This window comes from Anomaloglossus baeobatrachus, chromosome 3 (genome assembly GCF_048569485.1).
Source record: "Anomaloglossus baeobatrachus isolate aAnoBae1 chromosome 3, aAnoBae1.hap1, whole genome shotgun sequence".
Taxonomy (NCBI): domain Eukaryota; kingdom Metazoa; phylum Chordata; class Amphibia; order Anura; family Aromobatidae; genus Anomaloglossus; species Anomaloglossus baeobatrachus.
The window spans coordinates 37,792,975-37,815,906 of NC_134355.1; the positions used below are offsets into that span (position 1 = coordinate 37,792,975).

Genomic DNA, 22,932 nt, shown 5'->3' on the forward strand with positions numbered 1-22,932 from the left:
TAAGGATGAGTCAAAAGTATTGTAGAAAATTATCCAACATTACATGTCTGTGAGGGGCTAAAGTATGTAAACCTTTGCTTTTAGTATCTGGTGTGACCTGCTTTTTGAAGCTATAATTGGCAGTAGTTGTTGAAAAGTCATGCTGATTGGCTTTGAGGAATTTTAGCTCATTCCTCTCTGCAAAACAACTTAAAGCGCACCAATCACCAGGATTTTCCTATATAACCTAAGGGGTGCTTCACACACAGCGAGCTCGCTGCCGAGATCGCTGCTGAGTCACGCTTTTTGTGACGCAGCAGTGACCTCATTAGCGATCTCGCTGTGTGTGACACTGAGCAGCGATCTGGCCCCTGCTGCGAGGTCGCTGCTCGTTACACACAGCCCTGGTTCGTTTTCTTCAAAGCCGCTCTCCCGCTGTGACACACAGATCGCTGTGTGTGACAGCGAGAGAGCGACAAATGAAGCGAGCAGGGAGCAGGAGCCGGCATCTGACAGCTGAGGTAAGCTGTATCCAAGATAAACATCGGGTAACCAAGGTGGTTACCCGATATTTACCTTAGTTACGAGCCTCTGCAGCTCTCACGCTGCCTGTGCTGCCGGCTCCGGCTCTCTGCACATGTAGCTGCTGTACACATCGGGTTAATTAACCCGATGTGTACAGCAGCTAGGAGAGCAAGGAGCCAGCGCTAAGCAGTGTGCGCGGCTCCCTGCTCTCTGCACATGTAGCTGCATTACACATCGGGTTAATTAACCCGATGTGTACTGTAGCTATGGTAGGAGAGCAAGGAGCCAGCGCTCAGTGTGCGCGGCTCCCTGCTCCCTGCACACACAGCTGTGCGCTGGTAACTAATGTAAACATCGGGTAACCATACCCGATGTTTACCTTAGTTACCAGTCTCCGCAGCTTCCAGACGGCAGCTCCGTGCAAGCGCAGCGTCGCTTGCACGTCGCTGCTGGCTGGGGGCTGTTCACTAGTCGCTGGTGAGATCTGCCTGTTTGACAGCTCACCAGCGACCATGTAGCGATGCAGCAGCGATCCTGACCAGGTCAGATCGCTGGTCGGATCGCTGCTGCATCGCTAAGTGTGAAGGTACCCTAAAACCAGTGGTATACTGGCACTATCATGCTGATTCTGTGAGATTGGATGTATAGGTTTTGAAACACAAGCAAGTAAAGTTTGTAAAATGAGCAGCTTGTTGAATGACAGCAGCTGCCGATCAGCTGATAGCTGGGGTAGGTATTCATAGTGATTCCCACCCCCTGTTATTTATGCTAATTTTATTATGAAATCGTTTTACTTTGTGACCAGAAGGACCTGTGCTGATGTCATACCCATGTGACCAGAAGGGGCATGGCTTCTGCTAGGAGATACAGGCCTGTGAGCTCAGTTCACCTGAGGTGAGGTCACTGAGTTCAATGAGGTAACCTCTCTGCAAAACAACTTAAATTGCACCAATCTCCAGGATTTTCCTATATAACCTAAAACCAGTGCTATACTGGCACTATCATGCTGTTTCTGTGAGATCGGATGTATAGGTTTTGAAACACAAGCAAGTAAAGTTTGTAAAATGAGCAGCTTGTTGAATGACAGCAGCTGCCGATCAGCTGATAGCTGGGGTGGGTATTCCTAGTGATTCCCGCCCCCTGTTATTTATGCTAATTTTATTATGAAATCGTTTTACTTTGTGACCAGAAGGACCTGTGCTGATGTCATACCCATGTGACCAGAAGGGGCGTGGCTTCTGCCAAGATATACAGGTCTGTGAACTCAGTTCACCTGAGGTGAGGTCACTGAGTTCAATGAGGTCACCTCAGGTCAGTTTACCTGCGGTCACAGGTGGGGCATTGTGGGAACCTACACATAAACTCAGTGACGTCAAATCTCACAGCTGCGGTTAAATCAGTCTCTGCCTGCAACCGCAGTGGACAGTCATGTTCTGTGCTTGCCCACTGTGACTGCAGAATATAGCAGATCCAAAATCATCATGGGACCTCATGTGGATTATGTCGGACCTAGGTGTTTTGGGGGTTAAAGAGAACCTGTCAGGTGCAATATGCACCCAGAACTACAAGCAGTTCTGGGTGCATATTTCTAATCCCTGTCTAACTATCCCTGTGTCTAGTAGCATAGAGAAAGAGAGCATTAGAAAATGCATTTCTAAATATCCTTTCTGATATGCTAATGAGCACAGGGACTAGTCACAAGGGCGTTAGTTCCTGCACTCATTCCGCCCTCTTAGCATGTTAGCACGCCTACAGGGGCATGAGCGTGACCATCCTCTGATGCTGCACATCATTAGCATGTTAGGATGCCCACAGGGGTGTGCTTACATGCTAAAGGGGCTGACTATCCAAGGGAACTAATACCCTTGCGACTAGTCCCCGTGCTCATTACCATATCATAAAGGATCTTTAGAAATACTTTTTGTAAAGATCGCTTATCTATGCTACTAGATACAGGGACGGTTAGGCAGGGATTAGTAATATGTACCCAGAACATCTCGTGGTTCTGGGTGCATATTGCACCTGACAGGTTCCTTCTAATCATGCCTTTAATTAATAAATGAGAACAGCAAACTTCAATTTTATAGAAACTATTAAAATGTAAGGTTTTTAAAAATGTAACATTTTTTTTCCCACCACTTTTTATTTTACTTCCCATTAATATGAGCACGTATTTATACCTTACAGCTTGGAGGTCAATGTAGATGTAAAGTGAATGTTGGGGGCAGGAGATGTGATCAGTGCAAAGATGGATTTTACGATTTACAAGAGTCTAATCCTGACGGCTGTCTACCCTGTCACTGCAACACTTCAGGAACAATCGATGGAAGTCATTCATGTCATCAACACACAGGACAGTGCCGATGCAAAGCACATGCTATAGGTGAGTACTATATGTTTGTTATACATTGCCATCATGCATCAAATTCCAAGGCGCTTTGCAAGCATCATCATTGGAAACAACCTAATGTCCTATCAGTATATTTTTAGAGTCTGATAGAAAGCTGAAGAACACCCACGTGAACAAGGAGAAAACACAAACTCATGGCAGATGTTGTCCTTGGTGGGATTTGAACCCAGGACCCCAGCGCTGCAAGATTGCAGTGCTAACCACTGAGCCACCGTGCTACCCAAGTACTAGAATTGAACTAGGATTTTATGCATGTAATTTTCCAATTTTTTTTTTGGATTTGCATATTAAGTTCAGAGCGTCTTCACAGATTCTGCCATGGATTTTCCATTGATATATCATGGATATACACTACCGTTCAAAAGTTTGGGGTCACCCAAACAATTTTGTCTTTTCCATGAAAAATCACACTTTTATTTATGAAATGAGTTGCATAATGAATAGAGAATATAGTCCAGACAGTGACGAGGTTAAAAATAATGATTTTTACTTGAAATAATAATTTTCTCCTTCACACTTTGCTTTCGGCACAGAATGCTCCTTTGCAGCAATTCCATCTTTGCAGAGCTTTGGCATTCTAGCTATTAATTTCCATAGGTAATCTGGAGATATTTCACCCCATGCTTCCCCCCTCCACAAGTTGAATGGCTTGATGGGCATTTTTTGGTACCATACGGTCAAGCTGCTCCCACAACAGCTCAATAGGGTTGAGATCTGGTGACTGGGCTGGCCACTCCATTACAGATAGAATACCAGCTGCTGCTTCTTCCCTAAATAGTTCATGCATAATTTGGAGGTGTGCTTTGGGCCATTGTCCTGTTGTAGGATGAAATTGGCTCCAATCAAGCGCTGTCCACAGTTATGGCATGATGTTGCAAAATGGAGTGATAGCCTTCCTTATTCAAAATTCCTTTTACCTTGTACAAATCTTTCACTTTACCAGCACGAAAGCAACCCAAGACCATCACATTACTTCCACCATGCTTGACAGATGGCGTCAGTCACTCTTCCAGCATCTTTTCAGTTGTTCTGCGTCTCACAAATGTTCTTCTGTGTGATCCAAACACCTCAAACTTCTATTCGTCTGTCCATAACACTTTCTTCCAATCTTCCTCTGTCCAATGTCTGTGTTCTTTTGCCCACATAAATCTTTTCCTTTTATTAGGGAGTCTCAGATATGGCTTTTTCTTTGCCACTCTGCCCTGAAGGTCAGCATCCCGGAGACGCATGTTCACTGTACATATTGACACTGGCTTTTTGTGGGTACTATTTAATGAAGCTGCCAGTTGAGGACCCGTGAGGTGTCGTTTTCTCAAACTACAGACTCTAATGTACTTGTCTTGTTGCTCAGTTGTGCAGCGCGGCCTCCCACTTCTCTTTCTACTCTGTTTAGAGCCTGTTTGTGCTCTCCTCTGAAGGGAGTAGTACACATCATTATAGGAAATCTTCAGTTTCTTGGCAATTTCTCAAATGGAATATCCTTCATTTCTAAGAACAAGAATAGACTGTCGAGTTTCACAAGAAAGTTCCCTTTTTCTGGTCATTTTGAGTGTTTAATGGAACCAACAAATGTAATGCTCCAGATTTTCAACTAGCTCAAAGGAAGGTCAGTTTTATAGCTTCTCTAATCAGCAAAACTGTTTTCAGCTATGCTAAAATACTTGCACAAGGGTTTTGAAGGGATTTCTAAACATCCATTAGCCTTCTAACATAGTTAGCAAACACAATGTACCATTAGAACACCGGAGTGGTGCTTGTTGGAAATGGGCCTCTATATACCTATGTAGATATTGCATTAAAAACCAGACGTTTGCAGCGAGAATAGTGATTTACCACATTAACAATGTATAGAGTGTATTTCTGTTTAATTTAATGTTAGCTTCATTGAAAAAAATGTGCTTTTCTGTCAAAAATAAGGAAACATCTAAATGTCCCTAAACGTTTAAACGTTTGAACTGTAGTGTGCAATGGGGCTTACCTCAGTCACCTAGTCACCCTTATGCATCTTGGTCCTGATTTATTATTCGCTTTCTATAAAGTCCTTTTCCTATTTTTTTCCTTGTGATATTCATTGACTTTTTTTTTCAAGGCCAAATTCTTAAAAATGGTGCACATGGTTCACAAAGTTTATACAAAATAGAAAGTGGTCTTTATTTTTGTCCATTTTGTAACAAAAAAGGTTACAAAAATGTTGCCAAAATTTAAGGAGTACATAAAATCACTCCAGGGGGAGACTGGATAAAAATTTTGAATAATTTTGCAACTTTTTCCAAAAGTTGTAAATGATGAGTTTGGCACACCCCACCAGGGCCGTCCGAGGGGACACCCGGAACCGGACCGGTGTTGTTCTGGGGGAATGTCACGGCGCTAGGGCCCGACTCCGTGACCCTGGCGGTGTTGTTTAAATGAGTAGGGTATTCACAGGGGAATAAGTCGTGACGCCACCTGTGGCCTTCGGCCAGGTATGGCCAACTCTGCTTAGATGAGACAGCTGGGGCAGATGGTGATGCAGCTGAGATGATACAGCTCCCCACAGGTGGAGCTTTGACCCTAGGGCAACCGTAGACAATTTTTAGCCAGTGGGATATTTGAATAGCGCGGGGCTGGCGGTGCAGGCAATGAGTCCAGGACACAGCGAGATGCAGTCACAAGTTCTTTACTCACAGTTGTCAGTTCCAGATTATCACGGACGGCCGGGGAAATGCTGCCCTTGGAGTATTGAGTCCTGCGTTGATGGAATCCAAACGATCCCCAGGTAATTCGGAGGCACTAGACCAGTGTACCTTTCTGTGTCCCTTAACTGGTCATCTTCCTATGCTGGCTTTGCCCTCCTGCCCTGCGTCTCACACACAGTGCCCTGAGCCGGTGTCCGCAGACCATGTTTTGGGAAGCCCTTCTGGCCCTCTGTCTTCACTTTTTCATGGGATTTGTGTGTAGTTGTGGCTTCGGCATATGAAGTTACCTTAACCTCCGGTTTTGCTAGCTGAGCCTTGTAGTTCTCTGCTAGTCTAGGGGCCAGTTCCCTTTGCGGCCTAGTCCCTCCACACCGGTGGGTCAGATGTGGATGCGAGCCCACAGGTGGATCTCTCACTTCCCGTGACTCTAGGACCCCTTCTTCTTTTCTTGCTCCTTGTCCTAGGACAAGCTCCTCCAGCTCCAGTCCTTGGGACCTCTCACCTCTGCTTCCTATTTCATTCTTCTCCTCACTTGATCTCTCTAGTTTCACTTTCCTTTTTAAAGTGTCCAACCACTAACTAACCCCACCTCCAGACTGGCTTAGGGACTGTGCTCACCCTAAGGAGCAATCTTGCCCCAACCACGGCCTGATGGAGTGTAGCTATACTAAGAGTGAGTGTGTGTGTGTACAACGGCCTGTGACCTCCTTACCAGTAGTACTTCTGTGGCGACTGGACCCTCAGGGGCGCCACAAATTGAGCAAAAGCATCGGGAAATGCTAAATTTTGTCCAAAGTGGAAAAAAAAAAGAACACATAATATTACTTTCAAAACAAGTGCAATTGGAAATATGAATATGGCGCAAACAAAAAGGGCAGAAAAAGCTCCAAAAAGTTAAATAGGTGCAAATGCAATAATGAATCAAGCCTTATTTCTTACCTCCCTTGACTATCCCTTTAGATTTACAAATCAATACAAAATCATATCAATGGATGGCTAAAGAGACCTCCTTGTTTTTAGAAGACATAGTGTGACCCCCTGGCAAGGCCAGGTAGTCACAGGTAGGCCCCTGCATAACACCTTCCCTCACAAGGAAACACACAGCCGACCAGAAACCCTAGTCACCCCCCACATAGACACACCAGGGGGCGGAACCAGGCGGTTGGAAGACGCCCACCGAGGAGTCTAGACAGCCCTGGGCAGGAAAACAGACAGTTCAAGACAGTCTAGTTTAAGCTATAGTTCAGTTTGGAGAGGAGTGGGGGCTGGAGCTAAGTGTAGCTCCAGCAGTGAAGTCCAAGTTGAACAGTACCAGGGTAGGAGCCCTGGTGCCACTGGCTAGGAGGCAGATGGTGGTCTCCGTCAGCAGGAGACGGGAAGATGGCTCGGCAGAACCGAGGTGGTCCGGGAGAGGGTTGTAGCCCACCGGTACCTACACCGGGGACCCGACCTGAAACCGTGCACAAAGGGGGGTACTCGGACCCTGAAGCCAGCGTCAGCACCTACTGGAACTGGTTAATTAACCGATTGAGGCCAGGACTAGAGGTCCTGTCCCACCCAAAGTCCCTCATAGAAGACAACAGCCCACCGAATAGGGATAAGCAGTTACCGCCAAGGCCCAGAGATCCCACAGGCCAGCGTTTGCGGGAACGGCTCCTTAGGCCACATCCAGCCGGGACCGGACTCCCGAGTTTCATACCGGGGAAGTCCACTGAACACAAAAAGGTGCAGTAACAGGATATAGACCACCAGCCGGGTGGGGGATCCCGAACGCAACTGGCCGTGGCACCGGCCACCACCATCTTGGTTTACCAGAGACTTGTGTGTGTGTGTTCCTAATCGTGAGTACTCCAGCACCCCTTCGGTCGCCATCCCCTGCACCGAACCACTGGGTCCCGGGGCCACCATCCCTGCCCAGGGAGGGGTTAACAACTTGCTGGACAACATGTCCCCCGGGTGCCCCATAACAGCAGCGGTGGTGTCCCCCTTCACCACACACCATGGGTGACGTCACAAACTTATTACGGCCTAGCCCGTACATCTACGTCCCCCCATCTATTCGGCGTGTCCGCGTGACCCCCGAGCCACCACCCCTGAAGGCCCGGACCCGAGCAGCACCAGCTGCTGGCACAGGGGCAGCACAATGACACATACTCGTCCATCAGATGCCAAATAGAGAAGTGTGAACTGTTGCTCCACAGAACATGTTTTCTGTCTTCCAGTAGTGGCAGCAAAACACCACTTAATCCGACGCTTGGCATTGTGCCTGGTGATGTACGCTCGGCATTGTGCTTGGTGATGTACAGCTCGGCATTGTGCTTGGTGATGTATGCCTCAGCATTGTGCCTGGTGAAGTACAGCTCGACATTGTGCTTGGTGATGTACGACTAGGCATTGTGCTTGGTGATGTATGCCTCAGCATTGTGCCTGGTGAAGAACAGCTCGACATTGTGCTTGGTGATGTACGACTTGGCATTGTGCTTGGTGATGTACGGCTCGGCATTGTGCTCGGTGATGTACGGCTCAGTACTGTGCATGGTGATGTATGGCTCGGCATTGTGCTTGGTGATGTGACTTTGCATTGTGCTTGGTGATGTACGGCTCAGTACTGTGTATGGTGATGTATGGCTCGGCATTGTGCTTGGTGATGTGACTTGGCATTGTGCTTGGTGATGTATGGCTCGGCATTGTGCTTGGTGATGTACGGCTCGGCATTGTGCCTTGTGATGTGCGGCTGCAGCAGCTGCTCGACCATGAAGCTCCTGGTGCGCAGTATTTGTGCTGATGTTTCCAGAGGAGGTCTGGACTCTGCAGCTATGGGGTCAGCAGAGTGTTGGCGACTTTTCTGCCCTTTGCTCTTCAGCACTCGGCCTCCCAATTCTCTGTAACGTTACGTTGTCTCCACTTCATGGCTGAGTTCCTGCGGTTCCTCCCATCACTCACAGGTGACGGGAAGATTCAGGTAGAAGAAACGTCATGGACTGATGGCTTCTATTACAGGGCCGTTATACATTGTGAGTAATGGGGGCTGGATATTATACACTGGGGGACAATTGGGCCAGGGAATATACATCGGTGGTTATGGGGGTGGATATTATACACCGGGAGGCAATGGGGCCGAAGGATATGCACTTTTGGATATGTGGGCTGGATATTATACATCAGGGTGCACTGGGGCCGAAGGGTATACGCTGGTAATTATGGGAGCTGGTTATTTTACACTGGGGGCAATGGACTGGAGGATATATACAGGTGGTTATGTGGGCTGTATGTTATACACTTGGAAGGCAATGGGGCTGAAGGATATACACCAGTGGTTATGGGGCTGGATATTATACACCAGTGGGCAATGGGGCTCGAGGATATACACCGTGGTTATGGGGACTATATGCTATACACTTGGGGGTAATGGGGCTGGAGGATATACACTTGTGGTTATGGGGGCTGGGTATTTTACATTGGGGGCAATGGGACTGAAAGATATACACCGGTGGTTATGGGGACTGTATGTCATACAACGGGGGCAATGGGGCTGGAGGATATACACCGGTGGTTATGAGGCTGGATATTATACACCGGGGGGCAATGGGGCTGGACGATATACACCGTGGTTATGGGGACCATATGTTATACACTTGGGGGTAATGGGGCTGGAGAATATACACTTGTGGTATGGGGGCTTGATATTCTACATCGGGGGCAATGGGGCTGGAGAATATACACCGGTGGTTATTGGGTGGGGACTGTACAATTGGGGGCATTGGGGCCGGAGGATATACACCAGTAGTTATGGGCACTGTACACTTGGGGGCAATGGGGCTGGAGAAATATACACCAATGGTTATGGGGACTGTACACTTGGGGGCAATGGGGTCGGAGGATATACACCGGTAGTTATGGGGACTGTATGCTGTACACTTGGACGGCAATGGAGATATATACTGGTGGTTATGGGGGCTGGATATTATACACGGGGGCAATGAGGCCAGATAGTATGCACCGGAGCAATGATACTAAATGAGAAACCTGAAATGTAGGATTAAGGCATGTCCCTATACTATCGTCCCTATGATATTATCCGTTATATATTAATATATTATATATTATGTACAGTATATATATATAATAGACATGCGTCTTAAACCTTGATTTCAGATTTGTTTCCCCCTGTATTTCCATGCCTGCAGCCTGACATCCCACCAAGGCCGTCGACATGATTTCATTTCTATATTTACGTCCCTTTTGGTACATTAGCACATTTCAAAACTGTTTTAGGCTTAATGAGTTCTAAGCAAATCATTCTTATGCCAGGTTTTCTTATTAAACCAAAATAAATGGATTTTTATTTTTTTTTTGCTTTTTTTTTTTTTCCTCGCAGGGTCCGCCGCCGTGATAAATCTTTTCCCTTTCCCCATTATATTTCTTTGAACTGTTCTTATGAAATGCAAAATAAGTCAACATAATTCCACTGATCGTGTACATGGGCAGGGTTACTTATCAAGGGCTATATAATTTTAATTTTGTAATTCAATGCCAAACTGATTATAATAAACTGCCGCCTCCTGTGTTATTTATCATGTTCTTTTACAAGACGCTCTTTTTTGTTTGTGGCTCCCACAGGTATTTTTCAAAAATTAGATTTGATTATAGCAATTTATTACTTTCAAAATATTTGAGGGGTGCTACGGCTACATAAGGACAAAATTTATCAAGTGCCTGAAATACACTGTGCATATAATACATTTTGAAATGTTGATGTATGGGAATATTATGATAAAGTGAGCGCAGGACCTGTCGAAATATCTTTGTAGGAAGCGGAAAAACATAACCGGTTTAAGCGTTTTTAAATTACATTGAATTTTTTTTATTTATTTTTTTTATATTATGTCATTTTCGGCATAAAACATTTAATATAGAGGTAGATTATTTAAATTGCCTGATAACAATGTAATGTATAGGGGAAAATATTGTGTTTCCGTCACATGATAACGCAGGTTTAGTCTGTTCATTAATTAAATTAATGTTCTAAAGGGCTGATGGAGAGAAATCCGCTACGATGCGTTAGTATTGTGAGGGATTGATTTAGTCATTGCCAGGCAAAAAAATTAAGTTCAAGGTCAGCCAAATCCGCTAATTTTGCCAGGACTGGTTAATTAACATATGTTTTTAGGGTTGTGTTATGTCTCCCAAAAGAAGGATGGGGCATATTTAAATTTCATGTCTGATCTTTCTGTTTTCAAATGAGCTAAATCACTGCCATACGTTTTTGTATTCTGTTCGCTCCCACTTCCCTATTATAAAAACACATGGACACTGTCGTGATTCTCATTTGGCTCTGCTCTCTGCGTGTTTTCTCGTCTCAGTATTCTGGGGCCTATTTTTCATGCCTCGTTCCGGGAGATCGCTCTGTCTTATCTTGGAGCCGTTTTACCCGGAACGTCGCCAGTGATAGTTCCCGCTATGCAGTGTACGCTTCTGGTTCCCGTGAGTTTCTTCCGATCTTGTCCCACTACCTAGTGTCCCATCCCCTGTCCGCCATTCCTCCCATCTTTTCCCCCTGACTCCCTGACCCTCGGCTCATTCTGTGACCCTGGCTCCATTCTCTCCTCTATACCTGACAATACCTCCAGACTTCCGACTTCCGGCTCTGTCCCTGACCACGGTTCTGCTTCCCTTCTGTACCTGTTCTGTACCTGACAATACCTCCACACTTACCGACCCTCAGCTCATACGTTACCTCGGTTTCTCATGCCCCTCTGTACTGACGTGACCTCCCGGCTTCTGACACTCAGTTTAATCGACCATTTCACAGACTGTCCCAGTCTTGATACTAGTGACCTCTAGCAGTCAAGCTCCTCACTACACCTAGGAGCTTGACGTCTTCCTAGTGTACCTGCACCCCCTGATGGTGAGCGTTACTGACACTTGACCAAACTGAGTGTGCTTTTGTATGAGGGATGGGAGGTGATGATGTGACTCCATAGGGACCCCTGAGCTGGCCCTCAGACTAGAAAGGACCCTGAGCTGACCCTCAATCCAGAGGTACACTTGATGGTAGTTAGGTCTCGTTAAGAATAGATTACCTGTCAGAAATATGTATGGCATATGCAAATAAGCCCTGTGCATATTTATAAAAAAAAAAAGCAATACCCCACAAATCCACCCAGACCACATTTAATAGTACAAAATAAGTCATAATTCTTGTTAACAATACAGTTATTTTTAATATTTCCAGCCCTCGATGTTTCACATTTTTTTTTATTTTCCTTATTGAAATTAAATGATATGCCTTAGGTGGCTCATTCATCATTGCTAAAAGAACTTGCCTATTGTCGGAGTTCCTGAATTTTTATCCCTATACATAATGTATTTTCATCCAGTTTAATAGATGCATTTTGTCCACGTACATTCTTAAATGCGTGCGCTGCGTGTTCATATATTTTAGGTCGGTAATGTTTTATTATAACTGGGGGTGAATTTTTCACGGCGTGATACAATTTATAGCTGCCGTATTGTGCTGTGTATTTTTATTTAAAACAAAAAGGACACTTGCTTTAGGTAAAACACCTTTTACCCTTTCCTTTTTGAAGCCGGCTTCTGTTTATCCCCTGTATTATTTATAGACTTGAAAATAATAATTGGATCAAAGATACTTTAGGCTGCATGTTATGGTGTATATTGAAGATAGGGGGCCCAAAAATTACCCCTTTTGCTCACTCCATTACTAACAATGCAATTCCTTTCGAAGAGGAGTCCTACACAGTTTCTTGCCACTCAGTAGCCAACAGGGTAAAACCAGTCACAACAGAGACCCTTCTCTCGTCAAAGGTCCCTAGTAGGGATGAGCGAGCACTAAAGTCCTGGAGTTCTTATTATTCGAATCGAGCAGGTCCGACACAGGCCGACCACTTTCCTGGCACCTGAGCTAGGCCCCTCATTCTCCTGTCTGACGTTACACTGCATGTGCCGATTCAAAAAGTCCTTTAGACCCTCTGTCCCACCCACAGGGATTTAGCTTGCGCTATTGAAGGGGCTTATTACGACAGCACTCCTCCGCCTGTGCTTCTGGCCAGGACCTACTTTTCTCCTCTAAGATCCCACTGACCTTCGGTCTCAGAGGGAAATGCATTGGGTTTTCAATCCAGGAAAGACAGACGCCACTCACCAACCGGACTCAACCCCTCTTCTGGGGACACAGTTCCGACAGTCCTCTTAAGAACAGAACCCCGTGTGTTCGGTGTCAAAGAGTAGACCCTTAGGATTGTTAATAATCAAATGTTTTGGACTTGTTCTCTCTTTCTGTTACTGGGGACTCTCCTACCCTCCTTCTACGTCTTGTCCTATATATACATTATAATCCTCCTTTCACTTAACCCTTTTTCTACCTACCTAGATGCCAGGGCAGCTATCACTAAGTCACATTGCCACGTGGTGGTCATTTGCCAAATACACGTTACAATTAAATACACATCATAAACCTGTGTGCCGGTCACTTCTGCAGGGGTGGCATAGCCTTGACCCCCCTACAGAAGGAGAATCACTGTCTTTGAGGCAGGAGAGTCACTGTCTGAGGTACAGGAGGGTCACTGTCTGTGAGGCAAGAGAGTCACTGTCTGTAAGGTAGGTGGATCACTGTCTGTTAGGCAGGAGAGTCAATGTGTAATGCTGCCACCAGGGGAAGCCTGAGCTCTGCAGCAGACGACTACACAGAGCAATGAGAACCAGGAAGTAAATACACAGCGTTCTCATGCACTGCCTAATCAGCACAGCTGAGAGGCAGAACTGCAGAGCATGTGAGGAATAGTCAGGCAGGCTGGGTCAAACACTGTACGGGAAGAAGCAGGACCGGAGGAGTGAGCAGAAGCGAAGTCAAAGTCAGGCTAAGGTCAGTACCAGAGGAAGCAACCGAATGGGGAAATAGGAGGGGGGACACAGGACAGGAGGGACGACCAGGGGACGGAACACAGACAAGGGCACGGGGGCACAGGAACAGACAGATCAGGATATCACTCCCAGGAATCACAGGCAAAGCAGAGCTAAGCTTATAGCCGGCGCTGGTTCACTGGAAGTGTCAGCTTTTAAGGTATCCAGGGGCCGGAAGTGAGGCCCGAGAGAAGGCTCCACCCCCTAGCCATGTGGATAGGGAGGCGAATCATGACACAATGTCTGTGAGCAGGAGAGTCACTGTGAGGAAGGAGACTCACACTCTTTTAAGCAGGAGGGTCACTTTTTGTGAAGGCAGGAGAGTCCCTGTCTGTGAGACAGAAGAATCACTGTCTTTGAGGCAGAAGGGTCACTGTCTGTAAGGCAGGTGGGTCATTTTCTGTGAGACAAGAGGCTCACTTTCTGTGAGGCAAGAAGACCCCTGTCAGTGAAGCAGGAGAGTCACTGTCAGTGTGGTAGGAGAGTCACTGTCAGTGTGGCAGGAAAAGCACTGTCTATGAGGTAGGAGAGTCACTGTCTGTGAGGCAGGAGAGTCAATGTCAGTGTGTTAGAAGAATTAATGTTTGTGAGGTAGGAGAGTCATAGTCAGTGTAGCAGGAGAATCACTGTCTATGAGGCAGGAGAGTCAAAACAACCTATGAGGCAGGAGGGTCACTATGTCATCCAAGCTGGCACATTCTGCCTTCAAGCATCTCTTCTAAAAGAGAATGACTCTGCTGACGTGAAGGAATATTCGACAATTTTTTTCTTCCAGATTTTCAAAGGATCTGATATAGAATCAGAGGTGCGGGGTCACAGTATGCACAGGTAGCAAGATATGGGTGCTACATCACAAATCCATATTACATTGATTCACAAATTGGCCATATGCATAATGTGCAATCACTTTATCTTCATTTTTTTTAATAATTTTTTTATGTTTTGTCCTTGACCCAATAATGAAGTTTTGGTAATTTTGGGGGCTGTCTTACGGTATGACCTCTGCATGTTAGTCCTGAAAGTAAAGTTTTGATGTGCAGATAAAGCACTAATGTTAGGATTTACATTTCATGCCCGCGATGACTCGGTCATATCACTGGTTAATTCTATATAAAATTGATTATAGAAATCAACATTTCAGTTTTAAAATATCTTCTTGGGGTAACGTGAACTGGAACCAGATTACATCGGCATTTTTGCCACTTTGGTGACAATAAAATAGTGTCACTTATATTGTCCCTCGTTAAGATTTTCAGTGTGTGTTTTTACAAAAATCAATCTGATAATGTTAAGCACTTAAAGTTAAGACCTAATAAAAAAAAATTGCAAAGGGGTCTTAAAATTTTGCCGACACCTAAAGAAAAAAAATCGACGAGAGGTAAAAGTGAGATTGAGCTTTTCTGATCAGGTGTCTCCTGAGCTATATTATTTAAAGGAAAAGATGGTGATCTGATCATTCATCACATTACAAGATGCTGCTTAATCCCCTAGATATATAATCAAGTGTTATCACATTGTCTCAAAATGATCAAAAGAAAACAATAAAAGATAATAAACCACAAAATGCATCGTGAAATACATGTCTCGCCAAATAAAGGGAACACTTAAACAACGAAATGGTATTTTAGTGTTCCCTTTATTTTTTGAGCAGTGTATATATATATATATATATATATATATATATATATATATATACAGTACAAACCAAAAGTTTGGACACACCGTCGCATTGCAAGAATTTTCTTTATTTTCATTACTCTAAAAATGGTAGATTCACATTGAAGGCATCAAAACTATGAATTAAAACATGTGGAATGAAATACTTAAACAAGTGTGAAACAACTGAAAATATGTATTATTTTTTAGGTTCTTCAAAGTAGCCACCTTTTGCTTTCATTACTACTTTGCGTCTTGGCATTCTTTTGATGAGCTTCAAGAGGTAGTTACCGGAAATGGTTTTCCAACAGTTTTGAAGGAGTTCCCAGAGATGCTTAGCACTTGTTGGCCCTTTTGCCTTCACTCTGTGGTCCAGCTCACCCCAAACCATCTCGATTGGGTTCAGGTCTGGTGACTGTGGAGACCAGGTCATCTGGCGTAGCATCCCATTACTCTCCTTCTTAGTCAAATAGCCCTTACAGAGCCTGGAGGTGCGTTTGGGGGTCATTGTCCTGTTGAAAAATAAATGATGGTCCAACTAAACGCAAACTGGATGGAATAGCACGCCGCTGCAAGATGCTGTGGTAGTCATGCTGGTTCTGTATGCCTTCAATTTTCAATAAATAACCAACAGTGTCACCAGTAAAGCACCATCACACCTCCTCCTCCATGCTTCACGGTGGGAACCAGCCATGTAAAGTCCATCCATTCACCTTTTCTACAAAGATACGGTGGTTGGATCCAAAGATATCAAATTTGGACTCATCAGACCAAAGCACAGATTTCCAATGGTCTAATGTCCATTCTTTGTGTTCTTTAGCCCAAACAAGTCTCTTCTGCTTGTTGCCTGTCTTTAGCAGTGGTTTCCTAGCAGCTATTTTACCATGAAGGCCTGCTGCACAAAGTCTCCTCTTAACAGTTGTTCTAGAGATAAGAAGGTGTGTCCAAACTTTTGGTCTGTACTGTGTGTATACATATATATATATATATATATAGAGAGAGAGAGAGAGAGAGTTTTTTTATACATATCCATGATATTATGCATTATTGCTGTCCTAAGTGGTCCAGCATTGTCCGAATTTTTCAGGTACAATTTAAGCAATTTTGGGGGCACATGTGGGGGTGTATGTGCGCCTTATCCAAGAGTGAGTGAGTCAGTGGCATGATAAAGTGAAATTGTGGCAGGAGTTAAAGGGTTGTTCTCATCTTCAAGATCCTATCCTAATATGTAGTTGGTGTAATAATTAGAATATTAGCAAATCAGATTCCAAAAATGGCAGAGACGTTCTCAGCTGTTTCTCATTCATAGAGTGTACAAGACACCTAGATAGGACTTAAGGCCGCTTTACACGCTGCGATATTGGTACCGATATCGCTAGTGTGGGTACCCGCCCCCATCTGTTGTGCGACACGGGCAAATCGATGCCCGTGCCGCACAACATCGCCCAGACCCGTCACACTACTTACCTGCCCGGCGACGTCACTGTGACCGGCGAACCGCCTCCTTTCTAAGGGGGCGGTTCGTTAGCGTCACAGCTGCGTCACTGAACCGCCGCCCAATAGAAGCGGAGGGGCGGAGAAGAGCGGGACGTAACATCCCGCCCACCTCCTTCCTTCCGCATTGTGGCCGGGAGGCAGGTAAGGAGAGGTTCCTCGTTCCTGCGGTGTCACACGGAGCGATGTGTGCTGCCACAGGAACGAGGAACAACTTTGTTACTGCTGCAGTAACGATTTTTGAGAATGGACCCCCATGTCACCGATGAGTGATTTTGCACGTTTTTGCGACGATGCAAAATCGCTCATAGGTGTCACACGCAACGGCATCGCTAATGCGGCCGGATGTGCGTCACAAATTCCGTGACCCCAACGAGTTCGCATTAGCGATGTCGTAGCGTGTAAAGCCCCCTTAAGGCCAAATACACAATGTGTCAGATATGGGCAGGATGACGCCCACCTAATGCATGTTATATGGGAATGTGGACATATAGGTGAATTTTGGAAACAAGCCCTGGGACTGATAGAACACGTGTACCAAATTAAAATACAGCCCTCGACCCATACCTGATTGGTGAATTTATGGGAGGAAGAAGTGGACCCGGATTCTCCAATGTCCATGGGTATATCACGTATTCTTTACCAAATAAGAAAGGTGTTAGCATACCATTGGCTAGATCGCTCACCCCCGACTATAGCGGAGCTTAAAAATAAGATGAACAACGTCCTTAGACTGGAAAGAGGAGTCTATCTAAAGAGGAAAGAACTGAGTAAATTGTATAAGATTTGGCAGCCATGGATGGAGGTACCCGGTCTTCCCTCTGGTGCGTTGGTCCAGGACGGAATGCTAGATCGTCTGTTATTATGCCTGCAGTAGAGGGAATTATCCTGGAAATAAGAGTCTGGCAGCTCCGTAGGTTGTCACAACACCTTGAAGAGTGTTGCGGGGAGAGGCTGGAGGGGATCGATCCGATCATCAGCCGGGAGAGAGGGGAGTGGACATGAGTGGAGTTATGCTATAAAGTGACGCGTCTGTCAAATAGTTTTCAGCTGGACAGATGTACTGTTGTAAACTTTAATTTTCGTTCGTTTGTAAAGTTTTGTTGTTTCTTTTATGAAAATCAGAATGTGACACCAATCTATACAGAGGATGGATTCGTACTGCTGAATAATATTGTGCCATCAAATGTGATATAATATATATTATTGTTTACTCTGTGCTGACTGTTTTACATTCAATAAAAATTATCTGATTTAAAAAAAAAGAATATTAGCAAATACCTCCAATTAGAAATGTAGTATAGTTCTCCTGATAAAGCCATGTCTCTTACCTCATGTGCAGGGCATTGTAGCAACCTAAGCTACGATGTATGTTTTAGCATACAAACAGCACCCAAACTCCGAACTCAAACATGGATAGCCTTAAAAGTTTGTGTTCAAGTTCATGACCAAGATACCCCATGTCTGGTATGAACCCCGAACTTTACCGTTTGAGTTTGCTTATCCCCAGTAGAGATAAGGGAACCAGAGGTTCGGTGTTCGTACCAAACACAGACTGTACAAAAAAAACTGAGTCCGGGTTTGGAGTGCTTTACGTATGCTAACAACTCACGCGAGCATCGCTGTGCTTGGGTACGTTTGGTGCTCACCCCAATGTGAGCCACTTGCAGTGTTTGAACGGCTCACACTGGGGTTACAACAGTGTGATCAGATGTAGCGTGTACCAAACAAAAAAATATTGAAAAACCGGCCCACCCGCCCCTGGAAATGATCTGTTGATGGCTGGTTGCATGTGTTTATACTTCTCTCCCTATATTTCCATCCCCATTCTTGAAGTTATGAACCCAATGGCATGCGTTGTTAAGCTCTGCATGCACTTTTTGGCATGGCAGATCAAACTCTGTTCCCATTACAGAGTCTGGCAAGCAACCAGGGGCTTCTGAATTGTTCAGCCAGAGCTGGACGTCGACTGATTCTGGTTCACTGGTCTTCAGCCCTTCAGGAGATAATTTCTGCAGACTGTTGAGCAGGAAATAGGAGCTCAGGTTGCTAATTGCCACTTGCAGAGGAGTCTTTCCTATTTAAGACACGGCTTTCTTCCAGTATATGCCAATGATAGCTTCAGTGTAGCTCCAGCGATTCCGGTCTTTTTAGTGAACCTGTTTATGGTGATCTATGTTGTGATATTAAGTAGTGTGGACGTTCCCCTATTGTGCATTTGTGGCGCCCCAGGACCTGGTCGCCACAACAGCATTGCCCTTCCAAAGGGTTAATGCTGAGCCTGGATGTAATTGGGAGATCTATTGGCCAGTAAGTTAACACCCAACACAGTTCTCCCTCCGGCCAGCAGAGGGAGCTCTGAACCTGGAATTTCAGGGAGGATTCCTTATGTCTGGCTGGAGGGAGGAAGTAGTAGTTAGTCTGGAGTGAGGAGTGAAAGAGGACAGACGGAGAGTAGTGCTGCCTTGTAGAACTGGGGCCTAGAGCTGGAAGAGCTTGGCCCAGTGAAGCAAGAAGTGCAGAGAGGCACAGAGGAGACTCGGACATCGGAGTCTGTGGTTGCCAGGGTATAAAATCCGTCCCTGGTAGCCGAATCCGGAGGGCAGGAGAGCTGCAAGCCCCTGGCCCAGAAGCAACCTGAAGGAACAGCTGCAATTCAAGGGCCCGGTGTGGACTCCAGCAGAGAAGCACCAGAGAGGGCCTGCGCAGTCTACCCCACAGAAAAAGGGGCGAACCACCGGTCCCAGCAGCAAGAGGGCAATTGCTAACCCAAAGTGCAGTGTCCTAAAACAGCAAAGAAAGATTAGGAAGTAGGCCTCATACTCAACTGGCCAAAGATCACCCCAGGCACTTCCAGGCCGGCCGGATCATCTGTACCATCTGTGACGGTCTCCCTGGACTAAACTTCTGCCGAGTAAAAGAGGAGAAGGTAAAGAGACTACTGTTTGTGCCTGTTTCTTTCATTGCTTGTCGGCCCTGCACCGTGTTAGTCACACAACCCCATAGACTTTCCCAAGCACCAACCGTGTCCCGGGGCACCGCTCCACCTGTGGGGAGCAGTACCACCATTGCTGCCACTTCATCACCCCGGAGGCCTTACACAGCAGCGGCGGCTTATTAGCCGCATACCACAGGTGGCGTCACGAACACAAACTTAAAGTCACCAGCCACATTTATCTACTGACCCCCACCAGGGCCACGGAGCCGGGCCCCGCCACCACTGACTACCACCGGACTAGTCCGGCCTGGCACCGGGTGTCCCATAGCCCTGGGGTGGGCGAGTCAACTTTTGGCGTCACGAACAGTATTTCGTGCCCGGTCCCACCGGGTACTGTGCGCCTGCAGGAATTGTGCTTAAAAGACTGTGTACTGGCTGTAAACTGCCGCCGCCATTAGCCTCGCCGAGCGCAGGAGGAAGGGGGGCGTGCCTGACAAAGAGCGCGAAGGGAGCGCGCCATCAGAGCAGAGCGCTGTTAACCCCGCGCGACCCAGAAGGAAATTTGAAAAGTGAACGGAGCCTGGTAAGGTTCACTAAGGGGGAGGAAGATGTCCGACTCAGAGGGAGAGCAGGTGGCTGCCATCGCCCAAGGCGCCGCAGCACCGGCCGAAGCAATCCCGGTCGCCGTTGCCCCAGCCCCCACTGTAGCGCCGGTAATGCCGATCACCATGCCGTACATCCCGGGAGCAGAATGGCTGCCGCAGTACTCCGGGGAGTCCCATACCTTGAGCGACTTCAGAGAAAGCCTGCACAGCTTATTCCGGGTGTATCCGCTGACTGAGAGCCAGAAGGTGGGCATATTAATGGGGCAGCTAGCCGGCGCAGCCCAGCGTGAAGTGAAGTCCTGGCCTGATACAGATAAAGGGACAGCAACCCAGATACTGGCCAAGCTAAAGAGTACTTTTGACACCCGCACCGCAGCAGAAATAAAGATGAGATTCTTTGGGTGCAAGCAGCGGGCCACAGACAGCATAAGGGACTATGCCTTAAACTTGCAGGAGGCCCTGAAAGCAGTTAAACAGGTGGACCCAGAGAGTGTACGTGAAGGAGACAAACTCCTAACTGAGCAGTTCATAGAGGGGCTCCTGTCAGATGCCCACAGGACCCAGCTGCGTATCATGGTCCTGCAGAACCCTGCTCTGGACTTTGCAAAGTTTAAGGACCAGGCCATCCGGGTACTGAGAGAATCTACACCGAATGACCCAGTACCCCTCCGGCCTCTTGCTATCACGTACCCCGGGGTGGTGCCTGCAACACGAGCCGCTGCAGGGGCTGAGGCGCAGTCCCTGGATAAGGATCCCACTGCAGAGCTCAGACAGCAGTTCCAGGAGCTGACCAAGACTGTAGCTGCCCTTGCCAAGACCGTGCAGTCCCTACAAGTGACCCCATCGTCTGCAAGAATCGAGTTGGCCTCCAGCCCAGATGATGTCCCATGGATACGACAGAGGAGGATTCCGCCGACCCGAGGCAGAGACACAGACCGGTATGATTCAACAGGACAACCGATCTGCCGCCGCTGCAGCCAGGCGGGCCACATTGCACGACACTGTCCTTTAAATGGGCCGAGCCTGGGGCCAGGAGCCGACCCCCAGGTGTGAGGAAGCCCGGCTCAACCCCCAGCCGCAGCAAATATGTGGGAGGACGCCCGGTCCTTCCTATTGTGCTGGATGGGATCCCTTTGAATGCCCTCCTGGATACGGGGTCCCAGGTAACAACCATCCCCTATAAACTGTACAAAAGATATTGGGCTGATTCAGACATTGACCATGGCCCAGATGATGATTTAACAATTGTGGCCAGTAATGGTCAGCCCTTACCTCAAATTGGGTATAAAGCAGTAACCATTAAAGTGGGGCGGGTGGAATTGCCATGTCAGGGGATGATAATTGTAGATATTGATCGCAAAGAATCTGACCCACTGCTAACCATTGGTACAAATGTGATAGAAAATTGTATTGCCGAAGTGATAATTTTGTTGCAACAGGCGTCTGAAACCGCCAGCTCCGGGCAGCAGCGTGCCCTACAGAGGGAGATCAGAGCCCTGATGAGGAGGCAGCAGGTAGAGCTGGCCGGAGGAGAAATTGGCAGTGTGAGGGTAAGTGACCCCCTCCCCATTGCAATACCCCCAAGAAGTGAAATGTTGATATGGTGTCGGGCAGCAATAGGCCTCAAGGGTCAGGATTACCATGCCTTGGTAGAACCGGTGTATTCAGACAGTAGGCCTGGAGTCCTGGTAGCCAGAGGGGTAGCAGACGTCCGCAAGGGGAGAGTGCCCGTCCGTGTCTTGAATTGTGGGGAGGAGGAGGCCAAATTGCCCCGGTACGCCACGGTAGCAAAACTGTACACTGTCAGCAACAATACCATCAAAGCAGTGGAACCCTTGATCCCGTCTGACCAGGCGGAAGACAATGGCTCCAAGGGGCAGCTGGAAGACTGGTGCCAAAAATTACATGTAGGCACCGACTCCACCCCCTCGCACCAAAAGCATGGGGTTTACCGGGTGGTACAGGAGTACGAGCGGGTCTTCAGCAAACACCCCCTAGATTTTGGGCAGGTGAAAGGGGTTAAACATCAAATCCCCACGGGTGATCATCATCCCATTAAAGAGAGATACCGCCCTGTACCCCCCGCACAGTATCAGCGTGCCAAAGAAATGTTACGGGAAATGAAGGAGGCTGGGGTTATCAGAGATAGTTGTAGCCCCTGGGCAGCTCCACTAGTGCTCGTAAAGAAAAAAGATGGTACAATGAGAATGTGTGTAGATTACAGGCAAATTAACCGCATTACACATAAAGATGCTTATCCACTGCCCAGAATAGAGGAGTCACTAACAGCCTTAAAGTCAGCTAACTATTTCTCCACCTTGGATCTCACCAGTGGGTATTGGCAGGTTCCCGTGGCAGAGGCGGACAAGGAGAAGACTGCATTCACGACACCAATGGGCCTCTGTGAGTTCAATTGTATGCCATTCGGGCTCTGCAACGCCCCAGGGACATTCCAAAGGTTGATGGAGTGCTGCTTGGGCCACCACAACTTTGAAACCGTGCTGTTGTACCTGGATGACGTCATAGTCTACTCCAAGACTTATGAAGACCACCTGAGGCACTTAGCAGAAGTGTTTGAGTCCTTGTCGAAATATGGCCTGAAGATAAAGCCGTCCAAATGTCACCTCTTGAAGCCAAAGGTACAGTACCTGGGTCATGTGGTCAGCGCAGAAGGTGTGGCACCTGATCCGGAGAAAGTCACTGTAATCAAGGACTGGCCAAGACCCA

At 46.9% G+C, this 22,932-nt stretch overlaps 1 protein-coding gene across 1 annotated transcript in view; it reads left to right on the forward strand.

Annotated features, from left to right (window-relative positions):
* The window catches only part of USH2A (usherin), a 1,098,211-nt gene that overhangs the window by 142,602 nt on the left and 932,677 nt on the right, over positions 1-22,932 (forward strand). Inside the window, exon 11 of the mRNA XM_075339131.1 lies at positions 2,692-2,887. Within this exon, the coding sequence (XP_075195246.1) occupies positions 2,692-2,887 (196 nt within the window). The remainder of the gene's footprint in view (positions 1-2,691; positions 2,888-22,932) is intronic.